Consider the following 26,606-nt stretch of genomic DNA (forward strand, 5'->3'; position numbering starts at 1 on the left):
GCTGCTGGCACTTTTGACGGCTTCCACTGTGTTCATGACTTGAGTCCAGAAAAAGCCCCCAAGTCCCCAAACTTCAGCGTTCAGTGTTGTTGAGAGGACAGCCTCGACAGCACCATACCAAAACTCCACACACAATGGATTCACAGTCATTAAATACAAATAGGAGATTTTTGTGTAGTCTGCTCAGCAGTCTGGCAAAGGACACTGAATGTTCTTCACCGGCTGACTGACTTACTGACCTCATTGTTAAAACACGCATGCAAAAGGTGAGACTTTAGCAGACTTGCTTAAGAAATCCCTCCAAATTTCTTTTTCTTTTTTTTTAATCAGGTGATTTTTATAATATGCAATATGTTTGGCCTTTGTGCCTAGTACTTGTAAACTGTCTCTGTTGGGGATATTTTCCCGAATGGCCAATGTGGCAGGTACAACAATTCATTAAAGGAGTTCGGGCCTGGCTGCTTTCTGTGTTATTATGCCGCGTTCTAGATGCCAAAATTTAGTTTTGTGGCAGCACTGGCTGTGATTTTACGCCAAGTGATCTTTAGGATGTCATGAATTTCGCCCTGAATGTATTATGCTCTATTTGTATCCAGATCCCTTTAGCTCCAGAGATGTGGCACAGATGTAAAGCCCTTTGAACAAGCTGGCCAAACTCTGTCTATCCATGGCTCTGCTCCCAAACAGTGGCAGCCGGCTGACACATCTCCTGGTTGCTTTTTTCCCCCCACCTCCTAGTTATTTACCTATCTGGAAATGTCACTAAGAAGGCTTTGGTAGGCAGCCATTTTCCTTTGCTTTCACCTCCTGTCTTCTTTCAGTTTCTTTTTTTTTTTCATTTTATCTTTCCCAGCCTCCCACACTGCCCCCACCTGTTCCTCCTCTTTTATCATAGCATCATTCATACAACTGTCTGTCTCTTGCTCTCCAGGGAATAGGCTGACATTTGCACTTGGATATTGTAGTCATTTGCTTGCCCTAAAGTACCTAAACATACAGAGTCCTACTTTGCACTTGAGACATGGGCAAATATCAGCAGGTACGGTCTCACTCTTGAGTCCTGAGCGTATGACCGTGTTTTTTGCATTCATGAATGTGTTCTACCTTTGTTCACAAACCAGGTGCTCGTCACGTGTGACACTGAGCAACCATGCACCGGGTGACATGTTTTGCAAACATGTGCATGTGGGTCTTTCTTCCATTATTTAATTTATATACTTTCATAATCTATTATTAGGTATGTGTGCCGCAGCAGCTGGCACTGTGATATACTGTGGTGTTGTAAGTGACATTATCGAGGGTTATGAACCTAGATCTTTTTCAAAGATTAATTAGTAACAAGGATAAATGCGCAAACAGCATACCTGTGTGGAAGGCCCAAAGTCTTCAAAGTAGCACGAACGAGGCCATATGTCACCCCTTTTCTTTGCAGCAGCGCACTTTTGCCCCTTCATAAAAACCCAAATTCACTCTCAGCCGCCCTGTGGCATATTTTGTTCAGCTCACTGCATCAAGTGAGCCATTGTCTGCAAAAGCAAGTCAAGCCAGCCGGCGCTTGGATTTTGATGCGTGTCTATCCATGCTGTTACAGTATTGGTGCTTGGAGAAGCCAAAAAGGGCATCAGTAGAAGACATCTATTTGTTTTGTTTTGTTTTGTTTTGTTTTGTTTTGTTTTTCAGTTGAATTATATTTAAGGATTCAAGGAGATCTGTTAAAAAGTTTTTTGTTTTGTTTTGTTTTTTATTAAAGTTCAATAAATGCATGATGTTTAAAAAGTCAGTGAGTGATTGTGTTAAATAATCATGATCTCAGTATTGACAGAAATATTCATGATTATGATTTTTGCCATTATCGAGCAGCCTTGCATTCGTCATTGAAGTGCTTCAGGTTTGACAGCTTGAATACTGCCTGAACCACTGCAATGATGAACTCTGCTACAGTTATCAAGTGTTTTGATAAGACATGAGTAGGCTTCTTCCTTAAAAGCTGTGCTTGGTAGTTTCATCTGTTACAGCTACACTCAAGTTTTCCATTTAAAAACCCAAAAAGTCAAATAGGACAGTGCAATGGACTCTGTATGCACTCAGCACAGTACTAAAGCAGTAAACTGCTGAGATTTTGAAGCAATTCAGTTTCACTGTGGGAGAATCACTGAGATCCCGCCTTGTCTTTGAGTAATGTAACAAATCTGAATTATAATGGACTATTGTACATCAAAGGCCAAAGCTACAATCCAGTTTTATATCGCTATATATATTCTAACTGAGACTTAATTCTGGCAGTTTTGATATGAAAATGAAACATTTTATGAAGATTGCATTTGAATTGAGCAATATTTGTATATTCATGCATACGGCGTGATGCAAAAGTACTGTAGCTCTATTTGGCATGAGTCCACACATGAATCCAAGCAGCATGCTAAAGATTGAACTGGGAGTCAAAGTGATTGCCCTCAGGAGCTATAATGTGCAGAACAGAAGCCAGCAGACATCTCATTTAGATACTGAATATACTGTGCAATGCACAAGGCAAGGACTCCTATCATATGTGCTATTATTAAGAAGGAGAGTGGTGAATCAGGACAGCCATTGACAACAGCATATAGAATAAATAAGATGCACAGACAGAGGTGCAAGAATGATGAGGAGTTTTGCCAAACATGCTAACAGATCAGCTGTCAGTGGATGCTGCACATGCACTGTGGAAAGTCAATGCAAGCTGCCTGAGGGAAAACTGTATTTAAATCTAATCAGTTGTTTTGCAAACAAATTCAGTAATATGGTAACACTGCCTCAGGAGGGACTGCCATTATCACAATTAGAGACAGTTAAACCTTAGTTCCAAGAGGTTTATGTGATAATAGCAGGGTATATTCAGGTTTCTGATTTCACAGGCAAAACAGATTTTCTCCCAAGCATGCGTTCATACTTAATCCAGCCAGCCAGTGATATGCTCTATTATTATTATTATTTTTTTTTTTTTCCAAAAGTATTTATATCTTGTAAGGGGGCATTAGGCAGTTGATTACAGGTATCATTTTTTATTATCCGATCGCTAAAGTCCTTTCACGTAGCAGTTTTTCCCCCATCAGAGAGTTAAGAGGGCTCTGAGGAAATAACTGGTGGCACTGAAGAAATGCACTATATATTTCTCCACTCTTCCATTCCTTTAAAATCCACTCTTGCCATTAACTCCCCTCTCCCATTCTATTCATTCCCTCCCTGCCAGCCCTTATTTTTTGCAGTTCTCCATCTTTCCATGTGTGTGTGAGACCGGGTATGCATGTTCATGTGCAGCTGGAAGAAGTCATTGAGAAACCTACAGACACACTCTTGAGACTGGAGCTGCAGGAAAGGCATTGTGTGCGCACATGCGAGTGAATGAATAAGAGGCAGCTTGTGTATGATTGCATCTGTTTTATGTCTCTGTGGATCAGCACAGGGGGATTAATGTATGGATGCACATGGGTGTATGTGTGAGCCAAAGAAGATTTCTCCCAATTTCATGACCAGATGTTGCTGCATGAGAGGTGCACCTATAGCATGGTTGCAAAATGAGATAAGTAGGAACACACGTGTGCTGGCATGAGTCACATCCAATGACATCTGCTCATCTAAGCCCTGTTGGAAGCATTATGCTCCCTTGCATGGCATAAGAGAGCCAGGCTTCCTTTTCCCATAAGAATTAGATGTCCCTCCATGTTAAGAGCATGTGTTAAGGTGAATATAACCCCTTATGTGCTCAAATATACTATGGCGCAGTTCAAGCGGGTGCAAGTATAATTTTTGATTAGTTTGCACTGCCTAAACCCCTTTTATTTGGATACTTCCCTCTAATGTATATCACTGCTCATGTGGTGGCAAGCCAGCTACCCCATGCTTGGCAGTGGATTTTACAACTTGACCAGTGCAAGGTCAATGAGCCGGAGGCCTCATTACTTTTTGTGTGTGTTCATTAAGGAGAACATTTGTGTGTATCGCCTGTCAAAACAGGAAGTGATGTAACATATGGACCTCTCCTACATGCCAGGAGGGAGACTGCAGACCATTTCCCCTTCCATATAGAAACACACACACACACACACACACACACACACACACACACACACACATACATTATCAGGCTTTGATGATGTCATTTTTTTTCTCTGAGTCCACCTGTGACACAACGTAATATGTCTAGCAAACCAACAGCCCAAGAAGGTAGCATGGCTTTGACTTTCACTCACAGTGTACTGCACATACAGATACTGTAGACACATGCACAAACAGTCCTGTTTCTTCTAAATCTCGTACACACTCCAACACGCACACACTTGCACGGTGGGGCATGACAGAGAACTATTGACTGCCTCTACCTGGCCTGACAGACCATTCACAATTTCCCTCTGCGTGAAACCTAATGTACTGAAAGAGTGTGTTTGTGTTTGTGCGTATGAGTGTGTGAAAGGGGTGAATTGAGAGAAAGGAAGGAAAACAACTTCATGACTGTACGTGTGTGTGTCAGGAATATATATTTTTGTATTTTTTGCTGCCTTTTTGCTGCCTTTGCATGTCTCATATTGCCGCTGTAGTGGCTTTCTTGCATTTCTTTTGAGAGTGCTAGGAGTTACGAGTTGATATTGAAGTCAGCTTGGAGCACTACAGCGCTGATCTTTCTTACTCTTTTCCTTCAATGCCACAAGTCATTGGGTCCAGAGTTCATGTATCTAGACAGGTCGAAATGTGTATCTGGACTCACATCTACATGGTTACATTCAAGGTTATGTGCAGTGGAAAAGGCCGCTGTAAAGCTGTTCTGTTCAAATGTTCACTGTTTTCTTAAGGAATGAATGATTTGTACAAATTAGCATCTGAAACCTTTATTATACAACCAATATTTAACATTCTAGCATATGAGTGATTGCAGTGTGGCAGAAGTAGCCTCACCTTGATAACAAAACCGTGGCCACAGTTGTGCTCATCATCATGCTCATGTAAATGGTATATACCCCGAAATGTCCCAAACATCTCTGAAAAGACTATGTAAGGCTTTAGTTTACAGTGTTTACCCACTGTTATCTCTCTTGAATGCTATTCATATTCAGTCCTGAGATGGATCTTGTTTCAAATGGAATTTCACTTGTTCGGGAATTTATGAAATGACAATAAGAGAATCGAGGCAAGGCACATTTATTTGTACCGCACCCTTCAACAATAAGGCAATTCAAAGTCCTTCACGTAAGAAATAAAAACATTAAGACGAGCTAGAAAAGAAACACAAGACAATAAAAGAGTCAATAAAAAATGATGTAAAAGGGTTGTAAACAAAGTAAAATAGAAGACTGAAATAGAAACGAGAGTAGAATAAAAATGGCACTTCAATATACGAATAAATAGTCCCAAATGTTACTGATTTAAAGAAGTGCAGGTGGGAGCAGAATTTTCTGGGGGTTTGCTCCAGATATGTAGTGCATGAAAACTGAATGCTGCTTGTCCGTGTTTAGTTTTGACTCCGGGGACAGAAAAGAGACGATCTCAGTATAAATATCTCAGGACTGGAGTTGTGTGATCCACTCTCCTGGTCTTCTTGAGGACTCTAGCAAGATCGACTTTTTAGAGACAGCTGTGAAGACGGCGTTACAGGAGTGGAGTTCACTGAAGATAAACGCTTGAACAGTTTGTCTGTCCTGCTGAGAGATAAATCCTTTCATTCTTCATATTCTGAAGGTGATAGCATGCTGTTTTTTTTGTAATCATTCTTGTTTGGATGTTAAGATTTAGGTCTGTGGATATCTGCAAGATATCTGGCCTGGTTTGTGTTAGCAACTGAAGCTGAGCACTGACTTTTAATAGATCTTCTTTGGGTCCACAGACATTCAGTGATTTCAGCTTTATCTTTGTTTAACTGGAGAAGATTTTGGCACATCCAATCATTGATTTGTTTGATGCAACCATAGTCACCTGGTGACAGCGTTACATAAGTCTGTGTGCCTAATTGTAGCAATTAAGGCAAAATAAGACACTTGATGGTTAAATGTGATCTGATGTGACTGGGGCAATTCAGCGTTTAACTTACTTCATGTCTGTTTCCGCTTTTCTAAATCAATTATGCATCTGCATCTGGTCAAGGCCAGGTTGCTTATTATGGTGGATATTTTGCAGTGCACTCAGTGAACTCAACAATGTTTGGAATACCTCAGTGGTTTAAGTCTGACTGACCTGACTTGGTTCTTGACCCGCAAACAGTTTACCTCAACCTCCAGCTACATCTGTGCTCCCTCTCTTGTGAGCAAGTCTTTTTCAGACAATGCAACCAGTTGAAAATAAAGGTTTTTTGGCTCTGAGTGCTTGAATTGAGTTGAGAAATTGTCCTTGAATTAATTCTTTTAACATCAAATAACAGTGTTGTAATTTAGAATTGCTGAGAACTGCTTCATGAACATAGTCTTTAACTCATGTAAAATACAAATTTTCACCATTTTTTTCTTTTTCTTCCTTCTCTCCTTCCTCTATTCCCCTGCTCTGTCTCTCCTGCCTCTCTCTCCCTGGCTCTTCATCTTCTTTCTCCCACAGAGAAGTGTGATGAGGCTCTTGCCTCCCCTTTGGCCCACACAGCCTTCACCAGCTCGTCCGTCTTCTCCAACGGATATGCACCTGGATACGCCAAGCTCAACAGGAGAGGAGGTAAACACACCAGCACAAACTCACACAGACAAACCTGCTGATGTGCATGCGTGATGGCTGTCCACAGAGGGGTGTACATACTGTACAGAAAATATGCAGACAGAGGAAAAAGGAAACGTCTTATTCAGGTACATGTACATACACCCTGATGGATGATTTTACAGATGCCACACTGAGAGGTAAATGTCCAAGCCTTCATAGAGTGGCACACTTCATAGTGCTGCACAGCTGCTCTCACCCTCCTTCTCCTTTCTTGCGTCTCTATATTTCATTTTACTTCCCCTCTATATTTCTCCCTTCCTTCTTTCTCTCCCTCCCTCAGTTCCAGTCATTATCTCAGTGACTCAGACTGGAGCTCATTTCCACATGAGTCCACAGCAGAAAGAGATAGGGCCAGACAATTACACCCCTCTATGTTTATACAATTAATAATTCATACTTTTCCATCTAATATAGTCACACTACAGCTGAGGCAACAGAGCTCCGAGCTGGCAAATAAAGCCAAGGTAATCTGGTGTGTTTAATCATACCAATAGAATTATTGCTGAGAGAGGACAGGACTGCCCCTCCTTTAACAATGACACCCAGCAACAAGCAAAGAAGGAAAGAAATAAAAAACAACTCGTCAATGACAGCAATAATGGATGAGTGTAAATATACAATCAATGTTCTCAAGGATGGAGGTCTCTGGGGGATGTTATGGTTAAAGCATGGAGAGAGAGAGAGAGAGAGAGAGAGAGAGAGAGCGAGAGAGAGAGAGAGAGAGAGAGCGAGCGAGAGAGAGAGAGAGAGAGAGAGAGAGAGAGAGAGAAGAAAAAATAGGGCAGATTGATCGACCGATGTGTAGATGGTGTCAGTCATTAAAGAAAATATTTATGTCAGTTCGGGCTATAAAAAATAATAAAAAAAAAATAATAATAATAATAATTTTTATTATTATTATTATTATTATTATTATTATTATTATTATTATTATTATTATTATGACCCCAGGCCAGATTTTCTGACATCTAAAAAAAAAATTACGAGATTCATTATCCAGACCAGATGACTTGTTGAGGTGGCTAACCTTCAAAATCTAAAAATACAATGGTTAAACCCTTTGGCTTGAATACATCCATAGACATTATACTGTTTCTGTACTGTTTCACATTGAATAGTCGCACCCCCCAAAAAAAAGAACTACTCAGCCAGCTCTCCCCCTCTTCCGCTTTCTGACGCTTTTGACATGTAATTAGAAGCCCAGCATGTTCTAGTGGGGCCTACTTCTCATGTATCTCCAATTTTCCAATGATCCAAAGGATATCATATGATAGTCTGACCACCACTGAGACAATACTACTACTACTACTACTACTGATAATGAAAATAACAATAGTATGAATGCATTTATTTATAGAGGACTTTTCAGGGTACTCAAAGGTGCTTCACAAAAGTTAAAGTGACCATAGAAAACAACACATTAAATACACTTTATAACATTAAACATTAAAAACAGTTCTGAGGGGAGCTTTGATTAATGATTTGTACATGGACAGGTCGCTACAGTCTCAAATGTGTCTGGGGAGAGTTCCAGGGGGAGAGGGCAGCGATGGAGAAAGCTCTGTCAACCCAGACCTGGTGTTTGTTTGGTACATCAAAGGAGCGGAGTGGTGAGGTGGGAGGGGGTCTGGTTATGAAGGGCTTTATGAGTGAGGAGAAGGGCTTTGAATTGGATCCGTTGTGGGACAACAAGCCAGTGGAGGTTCTGGAGGACAGGAGTGTGGTCATGGGAGCGGGAGTGGGCGAGCAGGCAAGCAGTAGTGTTGTGGATGTACTGGGGTTTATTTAGGACTTTGGATCATGGGTCATAAGGAACGCTGTTGCGGTGGTCAGTTGTGGGTATGTTGAAGGCACAAATCTATGTGTTTTAGGTGGAAGAAGGCAATCCTGGTCATTTGATTGACATGGTCTTTGAAGGAGATGTTGTCAAAACTACCTCCAATGTTGCAACAGTTTGTGGAGGGAGACAGGGTGGAGTTTTGGTGAGGGATGATGATCATGTCTGATTTATCTCAGTTTAGTTTTAGGAAGTTGGCTTACATCCATGATTTAGTTTCTGTTGGTCAGAGTGGAGTAAGTCACAGTCTTGATGGATTTATTGGAAATGTAGAGCTGGATGTTGTCAGCTTAGCAGTGGAATTGGAGACCCCTGGGGGACAACGACAACTGTTGACGTTGATGTACTTTGTTTGCGAGATACGACCTTCTCCAGCAGAGGGCAGTACTGGTGGTGTTGAGGGAGGATTCAAGGCAGGGGAGAAAAAGCGGGTGGTTGATAGTGTTAGAAGTTGCTGTGAGGTCAAAAGGATAAGAACGCTAAGAAGTCGGAGGAGAGGAGGAGGTCGTTGGTGACTTTGAGGAAGGCCGTTTCTGTGCTGTGCTATGAGCAGAAACCAAATTGAAGTGGTTTGAATACATTAATGGAGATTAGGTGTGATTTGAGATAGGTTTGAATTAAGTTAGACTACAGGTTTCACCATTTTTGGCAGGATAGGGAGATTGGAGATGGGCTGGAAAATACTCATGATATCAGTGTTTGGACCAGGCTTTTTGAGGATGGGGGTGAAAGCAGCCAGTTTGAATGTTTGGGGTACAGAACCAGAGCTGAAGGAGGAGTTAATGATTTCTTTGATGAGTGAGGAGATAGCTGAAAGGCAGTCCTTAACAAGATTGGATGGGACGGGATCCAGAACACAAGTGGAGCTTCTCATTCCTGCCATTAAGTTGGACAGCTGGATATTGGCAGTGACCAAAAGAGTGGGACCAGAGAGTCTGAAGGCAAGATGTTCAGCAGAATGAGCAGCAGGAATGGAAATGGTGCTTGTTTTAATGTCCTTGCTACTACCCAGCAATAGCAATGAAGAGTAGCAATGTGGCAGGTAGAGACTGAAAGATTGACCGCTCCAATTGTTGGAAAACAAAGTTGTGCTGTTCGTCTGTTCTGGGAGTACTGGAGCAAGCAAGAGAAGGATCCTCTTGGCAGGTATAACAGTGAGCTGATCCGGAGATGTTAATGCAGTGGAAGTGTTTGCGTGGGCTGGAAGATAACACGGGTAGCATGTAGCCACAAACCTGCAAGACATTTTTTGCTGGACAAGTTATAGTGTCAAAGGAGTTGATTATTTGGCAGGCTTGGATTCAGAAATGGAGTGGAAGCCAAAATGCCCCAGCACCTAACATTTAAAACCTATTTTTTCAAAAACAAACTGAAAAACTCCATCACATGTGGATGTAAATGTTCCGTAATGGATACATGCTGAGACAAATGTCAAAGTAGTGGTAGAAATGAGGGGAAAGGACATTAAGTTTCATGTCGTCCTCTGTGTTTTGGTGTCCTCCAGAGAATGTCACTGTGCTCGAATGATGAGGTCATCACCTTGTTAGCATAAAGCATATGACGAGGGTGGAATATAAAATTAGAGGAGAAAAAGAAAGGCAAAGAAGTTCTGCTGGAAGGGACGATTAAGTTGCTTCCTATAAAAAACTTCTCCGGGAGGATTAGAAATGTGTCATAAAATCAACTTCTGTTTTCTGGAAACCAAATCTCATTTTATCTGCTGTGAAGGAAGAGGCTGCTCCAAATTGAAATCGGCAGTTATTTTCTAACACAGAATATAAAACATGTTAATTCAAAGCAGAAACACAGACATCATGGAGCACAAATATACACAGAATCACATATAAATACACACATTCAGACAAAGGAGCCAATAGATATACAGTACACATTGCATGTTTACAATGACAGTAAAACATTTGCAACACGCTCTAAATGAGAAAACCAGTTGAACCAGTCAAGCTTGCAGATATGACACATGTGCACATGTTCAGTACCCAAACTTTCACAAGCATCTCACAACATTTGCATTGACAAAAACAGAATTGTTCCCACACACACATTTATTCATGAAAACAAAAACAGCACCAGCAGCATGGTACTGCTGACACTCAACACACACATCAACGTTCACAAAAACGCAGGATGACAACCTCATGCCCACCCAGTCACACCATTAGGAGGGGTCCCTCTAAGCACCTGCATTTGGCAGCCATCAGTGCCATCAGTGTTATGCGTGTGCGCTGATAAGCCACATTTCTGCTCTCCCCCAGTGCCATGGAACAGGGGAGGCACAAAATCAATGGGACACACCACTCATATTAAACTTGTGTTGTGAATGCTGACAGCTATTAGAGTTTTAGGCTACAGGCATGTGTGTGTTTGGCTGTGTGTGTCTGCATGTATATCCATTTCTGGGTGTATGTTCCGGTGTGTGTGAGTGAAAGAGAGAGGTGGAATGATGCTGTCTGCTGTGGTCCAGTTAGTCGCCAGGCTCCCCTTACCCTGCGTGATCTCCATCCATTTATGTGTGTGTAAATGTAAGCATGTGTTTTCATATGAGTAACTGCATGTGTAAGACAATGTATTTGTCCATATGTGTATAAATGCATAAATGTGCTTGTGCACATTGCTTTATTTATGTGTTTATTTGGAAGAGGGAGAGTGTCTGGCTCCTGAAACCTAAACACATTCTTTACCAGCAGACTCATCATCATAATGCTAAACGCCCTTTGTCTCTGGAAAACAAAATCATTTGCAAGCTGTTACTCTATGCAACATGTTATTTATAAAATTACATCATGGCATCTTATGTAAGACCAGCCCAGTCTGATTACTGGTTGTGGTAGTCTATCATTACATTAGCTGTATGAGCCAGATTTGTATCTCCATTATTGTTTTTGCAGTATGATAAATCAAGCAGGAATAGTTTCTGCTGTGGGTTTTGAAGACAGAACAGGCTGATAAAAGACTCTGACACTTTATTTGTCTCTGTGCCCCTTTCCACTCATTCCCTGTATCTGTTTATTAATATGTCATTGTCACATCTTTCTCCCCTTTTTCCCCTCTCTTATCCACCATTTATTATTTTTTCACATCCACCTGTTCCCTCTCTTTCCTTCCTCTTCTTCTCCCCCTCTCTTCAATTCCTTTCGATCTGCTCACCCTACTCTCACTCAAATGTACATTCTCCCACCCCCTCACTGTCTCTCCTTGGTGCTGGTTCATGTTTGAGACCCTGCACATCTCAAAAGTGTCAGACAAAGGAAACGGTGAGCCCACTCCTTTGCAGCCAAAACCCTTTGGTCTATTTGGACAGAGGGAGGGAGGGAGAGTTAGAGAGACAGAGAGACAGTTAGGAACAGACACAGAAAAGTAAGATGACAGTTAATACAATGTAGAGAAGGATCTTTTCCTCTCATCTCAAACTCAGAGTTTCTCAACCACATTGGATCATTAGGTTTAAGCTCGGGGGACTTGCTTAACAAGAGAAATTAATGCTGCTGAGGCTAAGATATCTTATTTTTAGTATGCATCAAGCTCAAAAAACCCTGGACAAGAACTCTTCCCTGATACATATTTTTAATAGCCCATGTGTTTCAAACTCCAGACCTCCAAATTGTGTGGTGTCCAAGCCCAGCCTGATATTCCTCAAGAGAGGTCAATAATTTTCTTCTAATTTTCCTGGACTTGGCAAAGCCTCTCCCAAGCCACAGAAGACATTATACAACTGCTGTCATGGCCTGAGTAATACTTCCTGTGACTAGTAAATTGACTTTGATGTGTAAAAATGGTGGAATGCAGCTTTAAGAACATATTGTACAGATATGCCATACTCGACTCCACATGACACTTTGACAACTGAGCTTCTCTGCTTGGGTCACGGACATTTTTGGACCCAGTAACAAGGCTGTGTGGCCAAATAGGTTTGAAGAACTCTGCTTTAACTTTTAGCAAAAGAGCGATGCGCTCCAAATAGGTTTTCAAAAGTCACACAGCAACCACATGAGCTGTGATCCGCACCTCAACCAGCTGTGCTCAGCGCTGCCTGCTAAAGACAGGTGCCCTGTGGATACAGGTTAAAATAGAAGAGGCATGGAGAGGGTGACGGAAAAAGAGAGAGAGGAGGGGATGTGAAGAAAAAAAAAGGCATTCCTGGAAGATTGAAAACAGCCTGAAATGGAACAATGAGCTGAAGCTTAGTGAGGGATAGTTAAAGTGATAATGGTGACCCGCATACGGTTGACAATATGAGCCAAAGTGTGCAAATACTGAAATTCAACTTCAGATTTTACAGAGGGATCTCAAGTCTTACATCACCACAAAAAAGCATCAATCAAGTTCCCATGCAGGTGCATCTTATTACCTCTGCCACAATAGAAACTGTACTAGATAATGGGTTGTTTTGACGTAGCCTTCATTCATAGAAAACTCGTCAAAAAGTGATTTGGGCTTTGGGCACACAGGAGAATAATGAATACCTTCTGTTTGTGAAGAAAGCGAGAGAGGAATGGGTGCACTGATTGTGTGTGCGTGAATATCCCTGTGGGCATGTGAGCATGCATGTGTGACCACGCATGAGATTGGACCACTAATCACAAACACGTGGGCACTGATCTTTATATTCCATTCCATTTTCTTTTCTCCTCTCTCTCTATCTCTCTCTGCTTATCCCCTTTCCTCTGTGTTTCTCTCTCCTCCGCTCTGCCTCGTCCCTCTCCACCTTCCATCACATCCTTGTCTCCCCCTTCTCCCTCTCCATCTCATTTTCCCTCCATACACTTTCTATTTTCTACAGTAACATTCTCAATCCCACACTCCATTTTCTCAGCCTGTCTCCTTTCTTTCTTCCCAGACCTCATTATCTATTTTTTCTTCTCTCACATTCTCGCCCTGATACATACAGTACTTTCCTAAGTTTTTCCAAAGTTTTAAGAAGTTGCGCTGTATCCCTCCTTATTCAAACGCAGGATGTCACAGTACTACTGTGCTCTGACTTGCTGCACAATTAACCAGATTATCCCTCCCTTCTCATGCATTGCTTTTCACTCTCTGTCATCTGGCAAAGTTGTTTGATGTCTCTAGCCGTTGCAGCCATCCATCGATAATGGCGGTCCGCTCCTAATTAAATTACTCTGTCTCCATCCGCTCCCTTTGCTCCATGACAGAAAGATGAAGTACTTGCAGAGGGCTAACCAGCTGTTTTCTCTCTACTCCCTTTTTCCGGCGGCTCGGCATCTTAATTAATTAAGATGTTATACTTTCTGTTAATGTGGTTTTGTATGAAAAGCAGCAACTTTGATAAACATACTCTCGCATGTTCTCCCGGGTGCTAGGGCACACAAACATAGAGGCGGAGGGAGAAAAGCGCTCTAACAAGCATGCGCAGAAATAAATTCTCTTATGTGTGCGCGCCCACCCACACACACTCCCACTCTGAGAGTAAGACAGAGGAGAGATGTTCTCTTGTTTGATGCCCTGCTTTGCCACTGTCACTTTTGTTCGTGTGTCACGCCTGTCACTGGCTGTTCGTCACTTGTCCACAATAACACTGTGTCGGCGTTACTCTCTCTGAGAAATTGGGTCTTTACTTCCGCGTTGTATACATTTTGAGCTCCTTTTTTGTACACTTTCAGTCACTTTCGCTTATTTGATCTCTCTTGTGTTCCTGTTCTGCTCTCTGCTGTTTGCTTGCTCCTTGTGCTTTTGTCTTCTTCTCTTTGTCTGACTCATTTTCCTCAGTTTACACAGTCAGACAATTGAATTTCCATTTCCCCTCTGGACTGTAAAAGTTCAAAACATCTTTGTCATCATCACACACATGCAAAGATGTTCACACTCTAGTTCAGATTTCTGTGCATTATGGGCATATGCTTTCATGTTCATCCCCCAGGAACGATTAACAACCCTATATCTTGTCCAATTAGTTGAGCTCTATCATCTGTGTCTCTAATAAGAACAACAGAGGGGGGAGTCAACTTGACAGAGCAAAGAAAAGATGGTGGTGAGACTTGCTGAGAGGGATTCAAGTTCAAAGCAACCAATGGGTGCTTTCATATCTTTCCTTGTGGTGTGGTTTAATGACACATAACTGAGTTTGAATTGAGGTGCGTGAGATGTGATACAAGAAAAACATCATAGATTGCATTCGTTGACAGCTTCAAAAGACATGCGTTTTCAGTCATGGTTCCCAGAGGGCACTTCCAGGTTTCTTTTTCCACATTATGTTGCCCTGCCTTTCCTTAGTCAGCATATTGCTGGTGATACATCTCTCTATGCCCCTCACATACCCAAGATGGCTTTTCAAGGCTTTTACTGTATGTACGTTGTTATTGGTTTTGTTTTTTGTGATAAATGGGCAATAACTCGCTTTCTATGATCACTTTGTTGCTGCTTTAATGCCGCTGAAAAGCTGAACAATTGCTAAAAACCTCTGTGTGTGTGAAGTTTTTAACAAACATTTTTGGAAAGTGAGGACATTTTGGCTGGTCCTCACAACTTCAAAGGGCTGTTTGAGGGTTTAGACTTGGTTTTAGGGGTTAGGGTACAGTATGAGTTAGGGTTTGGCATTTAGTTGTGATAGTTAAGGTAAGGGTAAGGGTAAGGGTAAGGGTAAGGGTAAGGGGTTAGGAAAGGCATTATGTCAATGAGGGTCCACACAAGGATAGAAGTATAAGTGTGTGTGCCTGTGTGCATGTGTGAGTGCGTATATAGAAATATACACCTAAACATTTATCTTCACTCCTATGCTTGCGTGTGAGAATATTTGTGGCCAGAATCAATACTAATATCAGCATGACTCTGACTGTGCTACCGCTGCTACAATGCAGGGTTATCTGTGTCATCGCAGATAGCTCAAACCTTGTTTTGCAAGCTTGGAGACACACCAGCCATGTTTTTCGGCCTCTGTCGGCTCCCTTTATCTCAGAAGGAGCCTCTCTGTGTGAATTCCACTTGGCCAGTACAGACCTGTGAAGGGCATCACACAGGGAGAGTTTCACCAGGGTAGCTTGCAGGTAGCAGATTAATCTGATTTCTACCATACAGTTTTTTTTTAAATGCCAGCATCAGTGTTGCCACAGAAACTGGCCCCAATTCGTATGCATTATAAGGGTAGACTGTGGAATAGTCATGCGGGATAGAGGTGTTCCCTACAGACAGATTTTAAGCCATTGCGAAATGGGCTGATGAATTGCTGAGGTATATCATCAATACCAGTGAATTTCCCTGGTGTGAAAAAAAAACTGATTGGATTTTTTGTTCTTTTTTTTATGTTCATTAAAGGATGTTCGATCTGTCTGACAGAGACAATTATTAATTAATCTGTTATTGTGTATCGATCCATTCATTGTTTTAGAACATAAAAAGAGAAATCCAGAAGCCAGAGGTTCTTCTTCAACTTGCTTTTGCTGTCAACCAACAGTCCCCAACGTTGATGTTTCACTTTATAATAATATGAAACAGGAAATAAATTTAGAAAAGAAATTACATAGTTTTTTTTTTTAGTTTTTTTAAACTCTTTTCCCCTTGTACCATCACTCCACTTAATGCCTCAGAAATGTTGAATAACTCACACACTCTGACTGTCCCTTATCCAGAAAGCATCTTGGTATCAGCAGTACTCTGAGGACTTTTAGCAGCTTCAGTGGAGAAACATCTGCCAATGCTCCTCTAGTTTCGGCCTGTTTTCCTTTCAGTGCTTCATTCTCTCCGTCTTCCTCTTGGGTTGTACTTATTCTCCATCCTTTGTAGTGAGCCCTATCTCCTAATCTTTTTCTCCGTGTTATTCTCTTTACTCCCATTCTTCACCTCTTCCTCAGAGGTGGTTTCCATGACCTTCTCTGTTCCCCTATTCTCTCCCCTATCCTCCTCCTGCTCCTCCCCTCCTCCCCAAACATCTGTGTGTGTGACAGGTAGGGGAACGGCGACATTCCCCCGACTCTCCACCCCTCCCCTTTTTCCTCCCATTTTTTTCCTCCTTGTTCCTCCACTGATGCTCCTGTTCACTCACTCTTACTCTCTCATCTTCCAGCCCCCCTCCACCAGCCTCCTCCTCTAACTCCACTTTATTCTGTCAACCTCTTCTCGCTTTTCCCCTTTCTCCCTCCGGCTTTCACCTTTCACTGCAACTCTGTTCTTATATATATATATTTATATATATCACTCCTCACCCCCCTCCTAACCTCTGTCAAGCTGCCCCTCCTCCCCTCTCACCTCTCATCTGTTCTTTTTCCAGCCCTCTCCCTTCCTCTCCAACCTATGACAGCAGTTGCCCATCTCACCTCTTTGGTCCCTTCTTTTTTTTGCTTTAATCATGTCCCTTGTTCCTCTCCTGACCTCTAACATCAAGCTCTTTAGCCCAAAGTTCTCTTCTCTCATTGCTTTTTTTTTTTAGTCCGTCTTTCCCAAATGCTTGCCATCACTTGCACGATCTTGTGAACCCTTACGTCTCTCTGGACTCTTCAGTCTATCTGTCTCTCTCTCATTCCCATCTGTTACTTCTGGTAACCCTATAACCCTACCAAGCCTTCTACTCCGTCTGTCCTCTTCAGCCCCTTTTCCCTTACTAACACCATGTCCTTTCATTCACCCCTTTAAGCCATGTTCAAACCAAAGGAAGCACTTCTTCAGAAACGCAGCCTCCTCATTCATTTCAGTGAGACGGCAGAGTTGGGCAAGGAGAGGAAGAGTTGTCCGTCAAAAAAGTTGAACCAAATTTTGACGCAACACCATGCAACATCATCCAGCAGTGCACTGTGTGCATTGTAGCGTAAATTAATTAATACATTAATTCTGATGTTTAGTTGTTAATTGTTGGGACAGAGGATCAAATGATTGTTGCCATGATACCTTGTAAAGGTTGCAAACTCATCCCTCATGGTTTTACCACCATCATGATTCTCACCACATCCCACATCAGCAACACAGTCATACTGTAATAGTTTATTTACGAGACAACAAGAGCCAGATGCAGACTCGCAGCCACAACAGATTCCGTAAAAATGAACTATACCTGAAATAATGGCTGACAAAAAAATCTTATAGGTACAGGCAGCAGGTTCAAACAGAGGCTGCATGTAATCATCAGATTAACAGGAGCAGGTTCAGGTAAAGATGTAGGTACAGGTAGAAGAATACAAAGGCAAATGGCAACGATCACAATCTGAGCCAGTGTTACAGACTGAGACAGGTGAATGTGTGGAAGTGGGACTCAGGTGACTGGGACTGGCCAGGAAGTCCAAGGGCAACTAGTAGATGGGAAAGTTCTCAAGAAGTGCAGGGGCCCCTGGGGTGAAGTGTGAAGTGGCTGAGGTGTAAAACAGGGATATGACATGTGACACATACCAATGCAGCCATGTGTGTGTGTTTTATTGCTGTGCAATTTTCACTTTGAATGCTCTACCAGCCACCAGTAGTGCTAGGGCAGCGACTGAGGCAGTAGCACTGCAGGGCAAAGAATATAAGAGATTTGAAATTCGATTCCCACCAACCAGTAGCAACCGTTTAAGTGACCTCGAACAATGTGAGAAAATTTGCCAACTGCTTGCTTTGTGTTTGTCAGTGACCAGCAGCGGAGAATTGCATTTGCACTTTAGCAGTGTGAATGTGTGCGATTGTGAAACAGAGGGATGGATGAGGAGCAGCACGCAAGGTCAGCCTGCACTGGTTGAATTCATTTTGAAGAAATACAGTTTCATATGTGGTATTTGACATCAAAATGTCTCAAGTAGTTCTCCATCATCAGATGTGGCCTTACGAATGAAAAGGCAGACGTGATGTTGTGACCATGTAAAGTGTATGTGCATGTCAATAGTGTTTGAGGATAGTGATATACAGAAATAGGACCACACATCTTGGCTCAACTTTCAAATGAATTAACACTGAACTCCTAAAGCAGCATACCCGCCTCTACAATGTCCCACTGTTACTGAGGAGTGTACAGTAATGGCCCCATACATCACACGTATATTCTAACCGTTCCCCTCTCACTTTCCTCCATTGTCCTGAACTCCAGCCATAACTTTTCCAATCTTAGCTTTCTGTTCCATGTCATTTGAACCCACCTGCTGTCTAACTCTCCACTGAATGTTGAATGAGTTCAGTTTACCTCTCTCTCCCAAGTGTCTCATCCTTTTCCCTCTGCTCTGTCCCTCCTCTCATCTATCACCTTCTTTACCATAACTGAATTGCTCCCTTTCTGTTCTTTTCTCATCCCATCCACATGCTAGCTCATATCTGGCCTTCCCAGTATCAGAGACATAAAATCCTCTCTCATCGCTCCTTCTCCTCCTCACCTCATCCATCTCTCTTACTCTCCCTCATATCCATTTTTCTACCTCCTCCCTTCTCTTGTCACCCCCTCAGCACACACCCTCTCGTCATTCTTTACGACACCCCATCCTCCGATCTTGTTCGTAGTGTCACACTGCCTTGATCTTAGTCCGCTCAGCCTGTTTCTTAATCTTTATTTTCTACTGTCTGTTTACTTATCACTTTCACCTCACCCCTCCCAAACCCGATTCCTCACCCTCCCTCTCCCCTCTCCTCCTTTTGATAGTGTTTTATCCCCCCAAGGGAATGGCTTTTCTGCAACGGCTTTTTGAGGTATTGACGTTTCCACTGATACGGGCTTGGTTATCTGTCAAGGCCATGGCTGGAGTGTAATGGCTCTGTAATTGGATAAGATATAGGATTTTTGTCGTGGGGGATACATTGCAAACTGCCTCACCCTCTATTTTATCATATGACTATCATCTCTAACGCCTCCTCCACTACGCCTGGTGCTATTCTGCAACTCTTGTACTTTCTTGGTCATATTATGTCCCTTTCTCTTACTCTGTCGGCATGTTTCTGTTTCCTTTCTCTCCCGGTCATTTTTGAATCATTCACTCTCCTTTACTTGTGCTTTCAGCCTGTCACTTTCTCATCTGTATTTGTGTCCTTTAAAAAAAGAATCCATCACGGAGAATCGAATGAAACGGCCGTGACATGGCTAGTTCGCAGTCCATCCACCACCCACTCTTTCCGATAATCATTTCACCGTTGCATTCTGTCACAGGCTCGGCTGTTTGCTGCACTGATACATCTTCGATGTTCCGTGTGCGTGTGTGAATGCAAAAAATTGCACTCATCTCAACACATTTAAGACACTTCATGTGCTTTTTTCTTGTTATTTCTCACACTGGTTTGACTCCTCTCTCAGTAGCCTACATACAATGTTGGCATCGTGCCTCTGTTTTTTCTCATATGTTTTAATGGCAGATGAAATCAGGTCAGCAGGATCGTGTCCAGCATTTTTCTTTGCCTTCTGTCTGGCAGTTGCCTTGCTCTTTTGTTTCTGCCTCATTTACCCTGAGGCTCATTTAACCTGTGAGGTCCAGGGGAGTTTGGCCCTGCCTTAGGTAGACACCTGGAGGTGTGAAGGGGGCATCTTTTGGAGGACACATGAGTGTTTGTCTGGAAATGAAGGCACAGCCATGAGGTTTCAGGCTAGCACAAGGACACTGACTGCCACTGAGTGGATTACAAGACAACCACAGCCATCTATTGCAACAGTCGGCACTGTAGCCATGGCAAAATAGCACTGAAATGCTGTCTTTGATGCTTTCAGAGATAGTCATTTTCTTCAAAGCAATATTTCACCTTGGTAGAATGTTTTCCAACTTTAGTACTCCCACCCTGCCAAAGAGATCATAAACCTTCACCTTGGTTTTTGTGTGTGTTTGACTACCCTCTAAACACTATGCAAAAGTTAAAGAGGATGTCAAATAATTTGCCTCAAACATTTCAGTAAGTAATTTCCCTTGTGGTTATTGTCCATTTTTAAGAAAAAGCTATTCCAAAAGATGTGTCCACTGAAAATGGAAATACATGTTCTACCAGAGTGAAATATCACTTTAATCTGCACTCAAGGATGCACATATTGAACTAGAGCTTAGCTGGAAATAAGTGGAGATAACCATATGTAACTGTCAGTATAAAGTCGACTGAATTTGTGCTTGACATTTTCACTTATATACATATCTAGGGAATGTTTCACTCCTTTTTTATTCTGTGGAAGCACTTTGATGAGAAATAGATATCATCAGTAACGCAATTGTGATGTTGTGCTCACATCTTATCACTGTTTCATTCTCGGCCGGTAGTTTTGGGGAAATAATATCCCGATATTCCAGGGTATTTCTAAGATAATGACATTCTTGCTGATTTGACAAAATATGGCATACGACTTGCCAAAGATTCAGCGATGCTGTGCTCCGCCAGTTTAGTTTGTCTGCTTGGTTTAAAACTCATAATAGCTGTTGGGCTCTCATCGCAGGATTTTTGGCTCTTGAGTTTGCTGTACTGCCCCATTTTGCTGTAGTGAGTGCTGTACAGTGTTCTTTCACGTCTGCATATCACCGTGGTTTGTTGTACATCTGATCTTTTGTAACCAAACCACTTCCACACTGCTGAAGTCGCTCCACCACGGGGCTTGCAGCAGTGTTACTTGTTGCCTGTTTTTGTTGTGCAGTGTCAGCAAGAATATTTTTAAAGGTATGATATTGCACACCCCTGTTGGCCAGTTTTATCTTTTTATCTGCAGTCATGTGGATGACAGTGGACTGCCCAGCATTTATAAAATGTCATATTTTGCCTTGAACATTAAAAAGGAATCCACCCCGAAATGCCATACACGCTCATGGCATTCCTTTAGAAGTTGAGGTGTCCGCGGTGTTGGACAGTGAATAATTATATGATACTGAAGAGGAGCGTACTTGTCATTCTTGTGAAACATCTTTATAGTCAGCAGGCTGTGGCACTGTATGCAAAGCTCTTAATAAAACATCACGTCTTCCACGCTATTCCAGTGCCTGTCTTGGAGCAAAATGTCTGGGCTGCTATCTGCTGGGCACTGACCATTAATAATAGGAAGGACCATAACTCAACGTTCCCTTTGTAAAATGTCATTATAGTAGTACCACGCTGCCTCTCTGCTTGCAGACAGCGGCAGCTCAGCCTGTATGTGCAACAGGTAGTCTCTGCTAATAAGATATTCTAAAAAAAAAAAAAACATATCGCCTACCATTTGTCACTTTTATTTATTTAAACCTCGGCCAAGCTAGATACTGTTAAAAGGACATTTGAAGACAACCTTTGACTTCTCACTCATTATAAAATGTCACTAACTCTGCAGGTGCTGGTGGATGGTCACCACTGGACAGTGACCATTACCAGTGGCTACAGGTGGACCTGGGTTCCAGAAAGCAGGTGAGCGCCATAGCAACACAGGGTCGCTACAGCAGCTCTGATTGGACAACGCGGTACCGTCTCCTCTACAGTGACACAGGACGGAACTGGAAACCATATCACCAAGATGGCAACATTTGGGTGAGTGAACAAGAAATGTGTGTAGGTATAATTGTGTGTGCATATCAGCCACAGGCTGTCAGATCGGGAACTACAAACAGTAAGACCATCAAAGACAGAGCTCTGTAGCTGACATGCTTTTATATCCTTATTGGGTGATTGTAGATCATATCACCATATACAAAGCAATTTTTTGATTATTATTTCCTGCACTCATTTCTTTGTGTAAAAATGAATGTATGACTCAAGATGTATGTTTGTAAAGGACTGGTCTGAAGGGAAGGGAAGGAAGGCTTCCTTTTCACCTTCACCTAACCCAGAGCAGAGAGCCTTTTGCAGGAGTGCCACATTGCAGTGGACATAAATATTCTTCAAATAATTAGCACAGTTTTTCCTAAATGTAAAATCTCAACTAAAGACCTTATTCAAGCACTGATGGGTTCTAGACAGAAAATACAATGAGCCATGAGCACTGTATCCCTTGACTTTGCATAGACATGATCTCTCTGTTGCTATATTGTCTACGTCCGTTACTCCAAACAAACAGATCTCTGCGACGGCACAGTTAGCAAACAAGAGTGGAGCATCTGATAATCTGTGATCATTAGCTGATAGGTGAATGACCCACACTACTCGCTGTTACTGAATGGTGGATGGCTACAGGTGATAACAGATGGGCTTTGAGCTAGAGGAGAAGAGAAGAGAAGAGAAGAGAAGAGAAGAGAAGAGAAGAGAAGAGAAGAGAAGAGAAGAGAAGAGAAGAGAAGAGAAGGCCTGTCATGAATAACGTTTATACACTAATCTACTTTATTAGTCAAGGGTAACACACATAAATGAACATCCATATGATGATGATGATGTATCAGATTTAGTGAAAAGCCTGAAAGAACCAAACAAGATATACAGCAGCAGACTAAACAGCATCAAGGACAAGAGAAAAGAGGATGCAGCATGAATTAAAAGAAAACTAGTAAAACCATTACTTAACAGACCGTACATGCACTTAACTAATTACAATAACAGAACATGATGTGTATTCCACTATTCTCTAAAATCCATTGTGCAGTGCAAATGGTTGAATTACTTTAGGTATACACGCCTCAAACGTGAATGAATAAAAAAAAGTGCACATATCCTTCCCTCAAATATAAATATGATTGGACTATGCTCATCATAATATCTTTTTCTAACATATTAAAATCTGTATTCAGTGCAAATGAGTGTTTGCAAATATAGGAATCCACTCCTCAAACATGAATGAATAAAAAATGTAATAAAAAGTTCTGCACTGTTCTCTGCAACTTTGTTGCAGTATACATTTCTGAGGACATCATAGTCTATTTTTCCCTGTGCATGAGTGTAGCTTCAAGGAAACATGGCCAGCCCTAAAACATTCATGAGCACCTGAGCAGTGCACTGGTCTCTGCAACTTTGTTTATCACTGTATCAATGTCCGAAGACATGAGAATTTCTTTCTCAGTGCGTGAATGCCTCCAGGTGCTGCTGAGTCAAAGTGCTTCTGAGTCTGTTGTTATGATTTTCACTGCTGAGAAGCTTCTCTCAGACTGTAAAAGTAGGACAATCAACTCACATAGGCATCAGTGAGGCGACAGTACTGAGAGAGAACGAAGTGAACACAAATGAGAGTGAGGTGAACACAAATGACACAGTTTTGCTCTCTACTTCCACATCCTGCTGTTCCACGGAAGGATCCTCCTCACTTTGTTGTGGCCTCTCGCTGGCTGTTCTGACAGTGTAAGCCTCCAGAGGGGACATCTTTAGCCTGTCCCACTGGAATGCCAGGCTGAACAGCTCACCACATAATGTGCCAACCGTAGTTCTATTGTCAAACCTCAGCAGACGTTTCTCTGAGGGCTGAGTTGGGGAGTTTTTATGGTCCAGTTGGGCAAAATGCAACAAAAGTTTTGCATTATAGAAAAACCACCTATGAATACTGTCCCCCACGTGTCTTCAATTGTGTTGTTTGATCCTGGAGTCAGTGTCAGGTGTTGCTAGTGGCTCATATTTCTCAAGTTCTCCTGACATTTTTTTTTTTTTTTTGCGATGCTTTTCTCAGAAAGGGCTGTCTGCACTACCAGCTCACAGTCCTCATTCTCCTGCTTTTTCATTGGCCCACTTTATAAACTCATCAGCTGTTTTCTTAACTCCTTCAAAGTCTCTAGCACACTTCCTGAGGCTGTCCTCTGCCCCCTCAACAGACGTTGAGCTGTGAGAATATCCATCCCCCTTGTCTGTAAGTATATTGAAAGAGGAGATAATGCGAAGGAAGATTTGAGCAGTGAGCACTGTCTCATGCTTCAAAAGGCCATCTCTGAATCCCGTTGGCGAGGCCCTCACAGTTGGCTTTTATCTGCCTTCTAAAATGGTGTCTAAAGCCATAAGCACATCTAAAAACTAGGCTTCCTGAGAATTCCCGAAGCACCCAACACTTTATATAGACCCTGATCCTTAGCCCACCACCATGTTTCCCCTGTTGGGACAGTTGTCTCGTATGATACTTGTCCTCACTCATCTCTTCCCAGGTGTGCTTGTATGACTCTCTTATGCACACTGCTATATCATTAAGTAATACAGACAGTGATGCACTTCCTGCAACGCTGCCCGATGTGTCTGCCAGTGCAAGATTCAGAAGATGTGCGTAACACCATATATGAATGTGAGTAGGAGACTGCTCAGAGAGAAGTGTAGAGAATCCCTGATACTGTCCCTGCATATTAGCTGCACCATCAGTTGAGCTGCCTACACATGTGCCAGTGTCTATATTGAGCTTCAGTAATTCATGTTTCAGTAGCTCTGTAAAATGCTGCCCTGTGGATGATTCACAGTCCACCATAGCAGTCAATCTTTCATGATTGACACCTCTGACATATCTTAGTATTACAGAACACTGGTCCGTTGATCTGGGGTCATATCTGCTTGGACTGAAAATAGGCCTGTCTGCTTAACTTCTCCTGCAGTAGTGCTCTTTATCAGTCGGCTGATATATCTGGTCATAATATATTGAATGTGTCTGGTCATGTTAGATTGTTCACACTGTGGTACAAAAGCTCACTTGTGCCTTCCACAGCAGAGATCCTTACTGGGTCCTGACAATGCACCTGACACTAAATCAAATTTAAGAAATTAAATGGTTTGAAGTCCCCCCTCCCTACAAAACAAAGGTGTTCTGATTGCGTTAACATTGAGCAATCCTACCTGCACACTCTGGAGAAAAGTTCTCATGACTGGTGCTTGGCACTGCCTCTTCTTCACTGCCACTGGCTGCTGCTGCTCAGAGACTACAGTAGAGAACAAAGTGTCTCACACTTAGGGGTGAGACAACTAAGTTGCAGGCAATATCATACATTATATTTTGTTCTGCACTCCTGACATCTTGCCACTAGCTAGCATACCTGTCTGATCGTCTCCATCGACTTCCGGCTCTCGTTCTGTACCTTTACTCTCAAGCCTCAAGCTTGTTCTAATCATAGATAAGCTGCTGAATTTGGCACATTTAGCCACATCAGCTTGTGAAGCTTCTTTTTTTTAATCCAGGCCTTTTCAGCTCACCCTTTTCTCTTTCTGTTCTCCATCTTGTCTTTTTTGTGTCTTGCGTCATCAATCATCAATAGGCTACACTCAAATTGTGTGTAGCCTACATGATCTATTTATGAAATTATTGTGTGTACCAGCCCAGCCCGACAGCAATCTTCCTGTTTCTCCCTATTAGCCACTGCATGCCTCGCCATGGGCATGTACTCGGCTTAAGAGCTACAAAACCTCCATAATGATTCATGTGCACCATCACATTGTGAGTTTGAGAGGATCTAACATGTGACGTTGGCTAATCTTCTTTACCAGCCACAAAATTAAAAGCTCCAGTGGCTTGTTTGTTTTTTTATTGGTTGTGGTTGCATGTGTGCATTTTTGTTTATGGGTATTAAGATCTGCATTCAGCCCCAGATAGCTTTATCATTATTCTCTCTTTTAGTACTGTTAAGATTGGCTGCAGTGACAAATATGGATCTTGTACAGTTGAAAGTAAATTAAGTTGTTGTTTTTGTGTGCTGCATCAATTGTTTGCTGATTATTATTTATTCGGAAGTGTTTTCCTTCTGCCATTAACCCTGATTCATTGCCTCTAATATTTCTGCAAATACTCCAAAACATATTCATCTCTTGGATCTTTTTGTAACTATAGCCGAATATATATGTCATTCTGGATGTATGACATATATATTGCTTTTTAATTTATAGCCAATGTAATTCAAAATATTGCTTATGTAAACAAATATAGAGCCAATAATTTTAAGATGGGCATATACCATCAATAATCCCCAGTGCAGTTACAAGCAAAACTGGAGCCGTTTGTTTCTCTCTGTCTCTTGTCTTATTTAGAAGAGGCTTTGGGACACACACATGCATGCACACATGCTTCTGTTGAAGTTAAAGATGTACCTCTGCACAAGTTCAGACCTTTGTGTTAATGTGTGTGTTTGTGTGTGTGTCCGTCTGTGTGTAAGTGGTGATAATATTGGAGCTATCAGTGCTATTGATCAAAGGGACGGATGGGCATGGTAGGGTGCTTAAGCCAACTTAATGTTTCACACACACACACACACACACACACACACACACACACACACACACACACACACGCACACACACACTGCTACCATCAGACCCCGTTTCAGCCCATTCAATCACATTC

The 26,606-nt window shown here is 42.1% G+C and overlaps 1 protein-coding gene across 1 annotated transcript in view; it reads left to right on the forward strand.

Annotated features, from left to right (window-relative positions):
- The window catches only part of cntnap2a (contactin associated protein 2a), a 297,644-nt gene that overhangs the window by 114,092 nt on the left and 156,946 nt on the right, over positions 1–26,606 (forward strand). Inside the window, exons 2-3 of the mRNA XM_070985592.1 lie at positions 6,556–6,666; positions 21,723–21,916. Of these exons, the coding sequence (XP_070841693.1) occupies positions 6,556–6,666; positions 21,723–21,916 (305 nt within the window). The remainder of the gene's footprint in view (positions 1–6,555; positions 6,667–21,722; positions 21,917–26,606) is intronic.

This window comes from Chaetodon trifascialis, chromosome 18, assembly GCF_039877785.1.
Source record: "Chaetodon trifascialis isolate fChaTrf1 chromosome 18, fChaTrf1.hap1, whole genome shotgun sequence".
Lineage (NCBI taxonomy): Eukaryota > Metazoa > Chordata > Actinopteri > Chaetodontiformes > Chaetodontidae > Chaetodon > Chaetodon trifascialis.